Source organism: Strix aluco, chromosome 9 (assembly GCF_031877795.1).
Source record: "Strix aluco isolate bStrAlu1 chromosome 9, bStrAlu1.hap1, whole genome shotgun sequence".
In the NCBI taxonomy this organism is placed as follows: domain Eukaryota; kingdom Metazoa; phylum Chordata; class Aves; order Strigiformes; family Strigidae; genus Strix; species Strix aluco.
In genome coordinates this window covers 25,365,918-25,378,099 of record NC_133939.1, presented here as the reverse complement: position 1 = coordinate 25,378,099, position 12,182 = coordinate 25,365,918, and the positions used below count along the sequence as shown (strand labels likewise).

Genomic DNA, 12,182 nt, shown 5'->3' with positions numbered 1-12,182 from the left:
TTTACCAGATGCAAAATGAGGGAGGATGTTCTTTACCAGATGTAAACACCTTTCTTTCTCCCATTCAGTAAAGAAAACAGCAGAAGTCAATAAATGAGGTTTTTTTAAGTGCACATTCTTTGTAATTCAAACAAAGCAATCATTATTAGCCTTTCTGAATACCACAGATACTGACACATGTCTGTTGAGAGGTTTTCTGGGGTTCATAATTTCAGTGCTGTTCAGCCTTTGTAGTGGCTCCTTTTTTTCATACTTGCTAGTATTGCATTCCAAAATAAGTAAATATCAGTGCTTTTCCTCTAATTGCTTCCAGAGAAGTTCCTTTGTTCTGGAGAACAATTTCTACTTAGCTTGGGGATGTACTGAACAAACTTCATTATCCCACTCAAGATGCCTCAGGAAGGCTGTTTCAAACCACTGTTATCTCTCTCCTGTCCTCGCACTGCTGGCTGAAGCCAGTTTTCCAGACTCTTGAAAATAGTCTTTTCTTCTGCTAATATGCATTTAAATTATTCTCCTACCAAGGGCTCAAAAGTTGTCTGAGCAGTTGCTCACAGGCAGCTAAGCCATACGCAGCGTGTGTACAGCATGCCCCTGCACGTTGAACCCAGACTGGGGGTCCTTCACATGCAGTCCTTTTATAATTAACATGTGACAGACATTTTATATAAAAGAAGCTGGATTTGGACTCCAATATGTGCTTTACTGTTGTCGTGTTCCTTATAACTACGAGAAGCCAGTTATGCCAGGCTATGGCACAGACATGCGAACGCATTAAGGTAAGGTAGAGGGACACAAACTGTTCCTCAGTTACTCCATTGCTGAGCACACATCCTCACTTTTGGGTAAACTGGAGGTGGCTTACTCTTTCATGGGCACTCACCACCGCACAGGAGGGTGCATGTGCTGTCTGCTCGTACCTGAGCTTACCTCATGTTTTAACTTTGCAATAATTTACCTGGTCTCATACTGAACTCTGGTATTTGGTGCTGAGTGTGGGAAGCTCGATCTATCTTTGAGAAAGTTTATTGCATTGAAAAAGCTTATGTGCTGTTCTTGGAAAGCCTTTGAGGAATACGAGATGGGTGTGTGCTTACATATTAATGTACAGACACCTTGTTCCCCTCTAGTACGGGCCGTATTCGGAAGCTACAGAAGTCACCACAGCAGCAGGACCGCCTGGGCAGTGCAGAGCACCTTCCCTCTCCTTTCTGTCCGACACGTGTGTACTTGTAAGCTGGGAGGTAAGTCAGGTGCCCTGATTGTTTAATTTCCATCTTGCTTATCCAAACTAATATGGTCACGACAAAACTTGAAAGCTAGCCTGAAAAAAACCCAACTTTTCAAAACTTGAAAGCTATTCACTGGTTTGAAACTTCTTTTTTGTGCAAGAAAACCATATGCAGAAACTCTTCTATTGTAGAAAATCATCTTCTCTACTTTTCCCTTTAAAAAAATTGCATAAAGTTGATCATGAGTCATCCAGACCAGGATTCAGACATGAGACCTCCTACGCTGGCGTCGGATGATAGAGCACTGGTCGGGTAGAAGTGCTCTCTGCAGGCTTTTAGCATGTCAGCATGTCCTGTGGTGGAATTGTGAAGGCAAATATTTGATTTTGGCTGAAGCTGGAGTCTCTGATATGAAATTAACTCTACACAAATGCTTACGATGTAGTATTTTTTTCCTCAAAAATTGTTTTTTTCTTCCCCAAATATTTACTTTTATTTTAGTTTGTGTGTGTTCCTTCTCCATTCTCCAGGATCTTAGACATTGGACTCTTAAAATAAGTCTTTACTACAATGCTGAGGGGTTGCTTGGTGTCATTAAAAAAAAAAAAATAGTTATGTAATTAAGGCAGAAAGGAAAGGATGTTGTCATAAATAACATTGTGATACGGAGCAGCGGGGCTGTAGTTCTGCCATGGACTTCCTTTGAAAACCTAGCAGCCTTTCCAGCCCTGTGTCTGTTGGGTCCCTCTACAAAAGGATGCCTCTGTTGAGAAAGAAGTTATTACTGTTCCCAAGATGCTCAAATAAATTGATTGTGCTAACAACATAGCTAGATACAAATGTAATCTGAGTTTAAATTTATAAAGAAACAGGTGTGTTTGGTGCAGTTTGGGGGTATTTGTTAATATTTTTTGCAATTGATTGATGCTAAGCTAGAAGTTGCACTAAACTCTTAAATGTTACCCTTTAAATGAGTGTACGGACAAGCATTTGCTCTCTCAAACCATGAGCCAATGCAGCACTGTTTCTGGTGGACTCTATTTGTATGCAGGATATATTTATTTATTCTAGCTAAAAATGAAGCTGTGGAAGGAGTAATGTGGTTTGCAATGGTTATGTTTACTTAATAAGTCTATCATTTTTTGTCTGATATGAATATGAAGGGAAAACAGTGGAGGACTGTGGAGGTTTTTTTTTGTCTGGTTAGAGAGCACACTGTGTGGTTCCTACTATGCCTTTTTTACACGCTGTTTTAAAACACTGGCTTAGCAATTCTGAATGCTCCTACTAAAATAGCTGGAAGCTCAGAGAAAGAGCTAGAGAAGCTCTGTTGTGGTCATTGTGGCATGCAGCGATGCTCTGGATCCTTTTACTGGAAATTATACCTTGTGTGTCGTAATCAAAAAGTCTTTGTTGTATCCTAGACCACACTTCTGCATGTGCAGCAGTGATGCCCCGAGCTGCTTCAGTCCACATAGTACAACTCTAGGTAGTTCTGGTAACAAAACAAAATACTTTGTTTTGGGAACTGTGACATTATGCCTGCACTAGCTCATGTCCAGCAAATTCAGGTATTTATTCCGTGTTCCCCTAAACTTCAGGATGATAAAGGGATTGTTGAGGACACATGGATTCCATAAGAGTCTGTTTGTGGACGTTAACGTACCCAGGTCCTCACTCCCATGTCCCATACTGGGACCATTACCTTGATGGGTGACTTTCACTGAAAACCTCAGACAAGCTCCTCGCTTGTTGCAGTGGTTGTTCTTTCAGTAACATGAGTAACTACATCAGGCTTGAAGGCTGGCTCTTCCAGAGCTGTGTTTTGATCACTCTACTACACTAGATTGATGCTTTCTTCTGTTCTGCACGGGTGTGCTTCTGCCAAGGCAGCGGAGAGACAATTTATTCCTGAGTGTCCTGATGAAAAGCAAAGTTGCTGCATATACTTTTTCATTACTCTGAATTTCTATCAGGTAATTTTTGTGCAGAATTGGCCTGTTTTAGTAACCTATTAGGGAACACTAATTCAGCGCATTTCCATTTGCAGCAGTAATGGTGTATTAATTTAAAAATAAGGGTGGTTTGTGGGTTTTTTCCCCCATTATTCCTTTATTCTTTACCCAGTGAAACACAGAGATCTGAAGTGCGCATTTCTGAATTGAACCACATAAATATTTGTGTTGCAGAGTCCTGAATGTTCTGGTGCTGACATCTCTGAATACAGATTAGAGTGGGGAGAAGATGAGGAATCTCTACAACTTGCATATAATGGCACAGATACTTGTTTTGAAATAAGTGAATTGTCAGCGGCAGCGCATTACTGCTGTAGGCTACAGGTATGGAAGTTATGACTTTGCACTGCAATCCAAAATGTAAAGGAAGTTTCATTCCACTGTGGTTTTATTTTTATCATTAGCCACTATGAAGTTACGTGCTCTGTAAGTCAGAAGGAATGTACGTTTATTTTAAATAATGCAGACTGTTGCCATATAACTGAACGGTTTAGATTCTGCATAATTCAAAGTGATAAACAAGGGAGCTGGTATAACTTCTAGCTCTGAAAAATTGCTCTCATGTATTGTGTGGTTTATTTTCCGTGAATAATGCTTTTAACAGCCACTTTGCCCTCTGATATTGAAACAAAATGATGATGTGTTAGACAATTTCCAAAAAAATTAATTTTTTCTTGGTAATGAGATGTAAATAACATCTACCTCCCAAATGGATGTTGAAGATTCCCCTAGCTTAAATAATAAACTCCAGCATCTGTTTCATTTGTCAAGTAAAGCAAGCCAGCTGAGTAGATTCCTATGTATATAGGAAATGGTAGCTGCCAGAAAGTGAGTCCTCATCTTTATCATTTTGTCTCTTATATTTGTAAGGTTGGATCTCATATAGAGTCTCTGTATGATTTCTTTTTCTTTGATTTCTTTCTCTCCTATTATTTTCAGTAAAAAGTAACAGTTAAAATATATTTCTTATATATATATATGAAAATAAAAATACAGCACTCTTTCTCCTTTATGGCCACTGAAAAGTAAATGGAAGGTTGGGTAGGAGTGAAGTAAAAATATTTTTGCCCACCATACTCTTCTGCAAAATTTATTTGTATGTGAAGACTGAATACCACCAGTAAATCTAGCAAAAGTTCATGTACCCACCCAGCTGGCAATGTGTGGACCACCCAGGGTCAGTCCTTTGATCAAGGACAGCATGCCTCTGTTGAGTGTTTCCTTCTTTTTTTTTTTTTAAACAGGACATTGAATTTTTTTTAACTTTTTTTTTTTTAACAAAGTAGCTTTCGAGCAGCTGGCCAGCAGCCAAGGAGCTAGGGCCCCACATCTCTGAGTACACTCAACTGTATTTTCTGACTTGGTCGTAGCTGGCCAAATACCTTGTACTGGCACTATTGGCGAAGGCGAATTGAAAGAGCATGTGTGAGTGGCTTAGAAGTGTTAGCCAGAAAGTGCCTCTTGTTTGCACAGGAGGGAAAGCATTCGGCATCGGCTGGGCAGGGAGGAGATCGTGAGACCACTGCTGCGGTGAGCGTCAGGCAGCTCAAGGAGGTTTTAATGTTAAAAATGGAAACAGCCAGCTGTATAGCATCTTTGATTTTGAGTGGGCATTTATTTTAAACTACCTGACAGAAAAATGTTACAATCTACTCAGTTTTTAACACAGCCAATATAATTTAAATCATAGGCAGAAGTTAAATGAAATGCACAACAGCACTAAAACACTTCATTGAATCTATCAGTGACCCATGCATTACTTTCTAGAGGGCTTCATCCTCTAGATCTGGTCTGTGTATTGTATGGAGAAGAATTTGTGATAAGAAACACTGGAACATTTAAACAACTACAAAGGAAAAAAGAACAAAGCATGTATAGCAGACAAAAAAGGAAGGTTAAATAGTTTCAGAAACTTTAGTGGTTTTTTTAAATAAAAAGGAGAGAATAATAGCTGGTTTTCTTACCTGTTAGCAGCTTTAACAGAAAAATTGTTCTTTTGCTTTTTAAAAATAAAAGATTCCTCAAACCACACTTACTCTGCTTTCTAATAAAAACACAGTTTTGCTATCTCAATCTACAGTAACTCAATAAAAAGAGAGAATTGAGGAATCAGGCATATATAACTGCAGGGCAGAAAATTTGTCTTTATTGTTGCTCAACGTTTTTCCTGTAATGAATATTCCTGAAAACAATTGTGGCTTCTGCAAAGGGAAATATTGTGTCATTGGTGGTGGAGGCGGGGAGGCTTAAGTATCGAGGAAGCAAAGAAGAATGAAATTCCCATCAGTTTTGATGATGAGATTGTCCAGTAAAGCAGTTAAAAGCACCACTGAAAATAAGTGGCTTGGAGCAAGATACAGATTGCCAAACACTAGTTTAGAGGCAATACAAATAATATCATTGGCAGACCACGAAACAAGGCTCACTTTTAACAGTTCTAGGAGCGCTTCACTAAATAGAAGATGTCCCTGGAGCAGGATTTGTTTTGAAGGGCTTTTTAAAGGCTGACAAATCTAACTTTATTATCTCTTTCTTCAATTGAACAAAATGCCTCCTGGAAAAACAGAACACGGCTTTGTGTTTGTATTATGCATAGCAGAAATAAGTTATTCACTACAGTTAAGCATAGATAAGAAATCAAACAGATGTTTGACGTGTCCTTTCCTTGCCATCATAGTCCTACTGGCAACATTGTAAATCCAGTTTTTCTAGTTAATTGTAATCTGGTGGGAGATTCTGGGCTCACTTTTCGAAATGCAGAGGAAATATATATGGTGGATGATGCTAGGCAATGTCAAAACCTACTTTTGAAGGTGTGAACCTCCTGTAACTCAGCCTGTAGATAATATACTATGGTAAGCTCTCCATGTACCTTGTGGGCTAGCAGCGTGCTGGGCTGTTCAGGAGGAACCCAGCTAGCACATCAAGGGAAGGGGGCGTTGCCCGTTACATGCCATTCATGAGGACTTCCAGGCAGAGGTTGAAATAGAGATGTTCAGATGAGATATAAAGGAAACAGTTATCGCTGTGCAGGCAATTAAGGCTTGTGCCAGTGGTCCAGAGGGGCTGTGCTCCATCCTCGGCATTTTTCAAGACCCAACTGGACAAAAGCCTGAGCAACCTGCTCTGTATTCAGTTTTGATCCTGATGGGAGTAGCAGGTTGGTCTAGATGTGTCCTAAGGTTCCTTCCAGCCTGCCTAGTTCTGTGGTTGTGTGCACAGGAGCTTATAATAATCCTGAGGAGGTAATATTAGTCATTTCCTAGGCCATTCCAGTGCAACATATACATCATTTGCCACTGACTGAGCATCAACTGATAAAAAACAGGTCTGTACAATTTGTGCAGTGTTGAGCTTGCAAAGACAACAGCCTCTGTAATTAATGAGCAGAAGTGGGCCAGAGTTTGAAACTTGGTTTCTAGTGGGATCCTGGATCTATGAGTCAAGATGAGAAGCTTGATAATTGGTTGCTCTACTCCCTTGTGGAAAATATTGAGCTATGTGCTTTGGTGGTGGTTTGCTAGTGATTTGTGACTTCTGGGGAAATCTGAGTCATAGACTTAATGCCATGCTGAGTTCCTATATTCTAATTTCAGAAACTTTTTAGCATGAAATTACCTATTCCTTCTCTGAGGTAGGAACCAGTGTAGCTCTCAGCAAGCCAAATGCCCCTTATGTCTAGGGGTATTCTGCTTGCATAAAGCTTCTGATGTTGCACTCTGCAGCGTACTGAGGATTTTATAGGGGGCAGCTCAACGATTTCAGGTAGCCAATTTGCTGAACAATGTGGCGTCACTCATCACTGACAGCATAACTGTGACATTTTCCTTTACTAAACAAAGTTTGCTGCTGATAAAAAGGTTACTGTTAAGTTTGATTAAATAGCTATTAGGGAAGAAGAGAAATATTCTCCAATTTATCTGAGATACTCCTGAGTAACAAAGGAAGATATTAATTGCTCTAGTGTAGGTAGAGGATATGAGTCATGCTTTAGAGAATGAGCCAGCAATACATATCCTCTGAAGGATCCATGCAACTCTTCCAGGCTGCACAGTTCATTATTATGAACTCGATAGACATGTGAAAGAGAGCATTCACCCTGTAAAAATATTTATTTTAATGCACAGGCTATTAACCAGGCAGGAGCTGGACCCTACAGCGACCTGGTAACCTGCAGAATCCCCGCGTCTGTGCCTGATGCAGTCTCCACCCTCTCCGTGCTGGAGGATGAGCTCGTGGATGCCCATCAGCTCTCGCCCTCTGTGTGCCTTGTACTGAACTGGGAAGAACCATGCAATAACGGAGCTGAGATTACATCATACAACATTGACCTGGGTGACATCAGCATTCCAGTAGGAAATGTCACAAGTTACGTTATCGATGATTTGCTTCCAGAAACCTCATATCGGTGAGTACTACTTTTTTGATGTGGTACAGAGCACTCAGCTTAATTTTACATGGGAAATGTTTATGGCATGTAGACTTGAGTAAAAAAAAAAAAAAAAAAAAAAAAACAAACCCAACAAAAAAAAAAAAAAAAACAAAACACAAAAAACCCACAACACCACAAACAACTAACCTAGGGAGCATAGAAATCTGAAATAACTCCTTTATGGAATGAATTGCAGTAGTTCATGTTCAAATACTGCTTTCTCTCCCCCCCCCCTTTTTCTTCTTTTTCCTCTCCTTGCATTATCTCTGATCTCTCCTTTTTAATTTGCTCTGCTAAGGTAGGGTTACGCTGGTAGATAAGTAAATTTAAAACATGGGAAATAACTAAAATTACCATGCGACATCTCATTTTTTCTGATGCTTAGCAGTACTGTTCCAGGGGGTTATATTATTAACTGTATTGATCCCTGTGAGGGGGTAGCAATTTGCACGCAATGAACTTTTATTTGTATAGCTACAGCTATTTTTTGTTTCTAGCATATGGAGATTAATTAAAAGATAATCTGAGTTTAAAAGCAATTTCTTTATATTGCTTCAGAGACTAAATGTCTAAGTGACACTGCCAAAATTTTATTATTATTTAATGTTCAGGCTTATCTGTTTTTTCCCTAATTGCTAATTAAAAAAAAAATATGGTTCCATGCAGACAATGAACAGCAATACAGCAGAAGATGTGACAAAAGAAATTCTATTTTAAGTACTCTTCTAATAAAAACTGAAATCTGATTGCACAGTTGTAAAATTAATCATGGCACAGACTGTCTGTAAGGTGGTCTTTTTTTCTTTGTATTCAAGGTCACAATCCTACAGGTCTTGTAGAGTTTAAATGAAAGTTTGTTTATCCCATTTTATCATGTACCCAAAAAAGATAATTTCTTGTAGCAAATATACCAATATATGTACTGCACAAGGGTTTGAGCCAGTTCGGGTTGCTGTTGTCTGTTGCTGCTTCTGACCACCCTCCACCTCCATGTTCTCCCGCATTTCTCACTCTCTGCCTTGTGTCAGTGTTGCTGCTTATGTGATCTTACTCTAAACCAGACCAGGAAACCCAACTGTAATGGAAGGCTAATCAAAAACCTGATTAATAATTTGAAGAGTTTGTTTGACTGGCTACCCAGCTGTAGAACTGCATCATCTTTGTACAGTCCCATTCTCCTTGGTTTCTCTTCATATGCTCAATCAAGAGTCAAAATAGCTTTGAGCAACACAGTCAAGACAGCCAGAATGGGCCATCGAAATTCTTCACTGAAGTCTTCCTTCTTCAGTCTCTTTTTTAGCTGGTTCTTCGTTGCCTACAGTTTCCTTTAGGGAAATGTCCTTGTCTTCAAAGCCTGGAAATTGAGATACGGAATGAAAGGGTGGGCAGGACATTATTCTTTATAATCATGCTGCAGCCTTGTCTGTGAAGCTCTTACTCCTGCTGCCATGAAGAGTGTTGTTACACTGAGATCATACTGGATTTTTTTTTTCATTCTTACTTTGTTGCTTTGTAAAAAGCACCATATTAAATCATGTATTTTTTAGTCAGGGATTCTGCTTGTCTCTAATCCAAATGAAAAGGCTAAAGCACAAGCACTAACTGTAACTTCTAAATATTGTTGTAAGACTACCCAAAAAAAAAAAAAAGTGAAGAGCACAAACCAGTGGATGACTAATCAAAAGTAATAATATATGAAAGCTCTTTTCTTTAACAAAACAAGAGAAAGAAACCCCCAAATCTTGCATCTCATGCCTGTCAGGAAAGACAAGTGACTGCAGTCGAATTGCAAAAGTACCTCATCTATAGTTTGAAGTATTTTTCTGCTAATAAAAATAGACATGTCAAAGTGTTTTTGCTATCGATCGTTAAGTCTTTCATTGATATTTTTTCTTCAGGCCTATCTTGACACCTGTCTTTCATCATGGAACGTCTGGTCCCTGATAAATGTATCCATAAGAAACATGTTTATCAAGCTGTATGCTAAAAAGTGGTGGGGTTTTGCCCTCCCTGTTCTCATCAGTAGAGTGTTTCAGAACATCACTGATCTCATTCTCTAAATTTGTTCACCAGTGTTTTTTCTTTTCATGTCAACATTGTTTAACTCAACTAGCTCTTCTCTCTCTCTTGTTTATTCCCTGCTGTGTTTAAAAGCAGTGAATGTGTTTTCTTCCAGGCCTTGTTTTTCCTAGACTAAACAAGCCAAACACTACTGGGTTTGAGACTCTGAGCTCTCTTGCCAAAGCTTTAGCAGACTTTGAAGTAAATCAGCAAAGAGCTTATATGTTTTAGTTGCATTGGAATTTCACTGTCAGTGTTTTTGTTTGTGGGAACCCAAAATTGAGAGCAAATCTTGGCAGTTATGAATCTATCAAGTTCAAAATTGGAAAGGAACGTTGTTTTGCATAGCGGTGTGATTCTAACAGCGTGTCTATGTGTGTCCACTCCGTTGGACTTGTTAGCTTAGGTCTGTCATTGCTCTGCAGCTTCCAGCTTCTGTGTGGGAATGGCGGTACATGAGCAACTCAAGTACACGCTGAGCAAACTCCAGGCTCTTTGCGGAGGTCGGCTCAAAGCTGAAAAGTGTGATGGTTTCTGTGTCTTAGTAGCAAACCCCGCCAGCATGCCACAAGAAGGATTTGCATCCCAGAATACATTCAGGGCAGGAGGAACTGGGGCGTGCCTCTGCTGTGCTGCTAATGGCCAGAGTAGGGCTGATTTCAAGAGGACTTCTCCAGTGTCAGACACAGACCAGCACTCCTGTTGTAAAAAGCAGATGCTTTGCGAAAGCACTATGTAAACATCATTGCTGGTGAGCAGCTGCAGAAATATCTCAGAGTTCTGCAGTCTTTCCATTTTATTGACATAGCCATGAAACTCTGGAAGCTCTGACTATAAGGTAATAATACTTGGACTGGTTTTCTGTGAACTGATGTAACTAGAAGTGATTTAATAAATATTCCACAATAAATAAGTATTCAACAGTAATAGATATTAGTTTTCTGTTACACTCTGTTCCCAAGCTTCACTCAACACTTTCCGTAGTTAATTGTGCTGTGCTGTTGAGATACTTCACTGCAGAACACCTTCTGATTTTTAAGACTGCTTGTTTTCTTCTGAAGTTACATAGTTTACAGAAAGATACAGGGCCTTATTAAATTTTAATAGCAACGCAATTTTAATTTGATTTAAGATTAAAAATTCTAGACATTTTAAATTTCTGAACTGTATTGAGGAAAAGATTTTCCAAGATGGAAAAAAGGATGCACATGGATGCTCAAGTTAGCAATGCTGAAGTGGCTTATAAAACCGAATTTATGCTTCAGAGTGTAAAACAAAGTCTTGTTCCAGCCCCAGAAGAGTGCAGTCTAATTGGGGACCTGTGGGGCTGGCTGGTCCCGGGGGATGTGTATGGCAGTGGTGATGATGAAGGTGGAGCATACTGCTTCTCCTCCTCCCTTGCAAAGCCCATGGCATTTTAACTCCTACAGGTTTCCACAGGCTTGTGTATTGCAACTAGTGGTATTCCACTTATGAGAACTAGCGAATCAAACTCTTCTCATGTCAGACTCTTAAGATTAATTCAAAAGTTAATTTTTCAGTTTGTTGGAGTACTACACAAATGATTTTGTGACCAATCTGAAAATAGCATCCTGTTTAGTGTGTTTATTTTCCTGGGTCAAGAATCTTATAAGATTGAATGGTCTGTTAAAGATCTTCTGATGGTTTCTAAATTTGCCTAGTCTGATCTATTTTTTTCCTAAATGTTTAAAAGATGCAGTGGGAAAATGTTAGAATGAATACAAATGCTGGTCTAGGGTCTGCAGAAGTAGGTACTATCCCTAAATATAGTCTCTACATTCTCAAAAAACTTACTTTCAAATTGTGATTGTCAGATTTTGAAACCACCTTTCCAAGATGGTGTTTGGGGTATTTTAACTTAGAAACCATTAGTGAAAAAGTTGAAAGGAATTCAGGAAGTGATTTTATTGCAAATATTTCTACATATCTATATGCTACTTTTCCACAAAAAAAAAAAAAAAATTACTTTTCCCAGTATCAGTTCTGCAGACAGCAATTGGTTTCCACTGAATTGTGGAAGTTACCTTACCTGCTATGGCTGTGTTGCTGAGCTGGGGGAGCTCAGGGTGTCATAGGCTGTGGCAGGGTCATGAGAAAGCACCTGAGCTTGAGCAAAGATGCTCCCACCACTGTGTGCTCTTCCTCCTCTTCCAGATGATCCTCCTTTCTCCCCTTTCTTTTTCCCTTCTTCCTTGTTCCCTTCCCTATGGACTTTTCCAAGGCCTAATATCCGTTGAGGAGATGCTGCTGTGGTTCAGAGGGAGGTGAGAGCTGGGTCTGGGTTACACTGCCATGTGCACAGAAAACCAAAACTAATTGTTTATGTGTGTCTGAGAAAGCTCAGGACTTGGGAGTGAGAGTGGCAGTTTACAAAGAGTTTTATGGTGGTGTAATCAGCAGAAAAAGAGTAGCCACATCCAG

At 39.5% G+C, this 12,182-nt stretch overlaps 1 protein-coding gene across 1 annotated transcript in view; it reads left to right on the top strand.

Annotated features, from left to right (window-relative positions):
• FNDC3B (fibronectin type III domain containing 3B) overlaps nucleotides 1-12,182 on the top strand; it is a 209,527-nt gene that overhangs the window by 165,523 nt on the left and 31,822 nt on the right. The window contains exons 20-22 of the mRNA XM_074834262.1: nucleotides 1,131-1,244; nucleotides 3,422-3,571; nucleotides 7,375-7,655. Coding sequence (XP_074690363.1) covers nucleotides 1,131-1,244; nucleotides 3,422-3,571; nucleotides 7,375-7,655 — 545 coding nt within the window. The remainder of the gene's footprint in view (nucleotides 1-1,130; nucleotides 1,245-3,421; nucleotides 3,572-7,374; nucleotides 7,656-12,182) is intronic.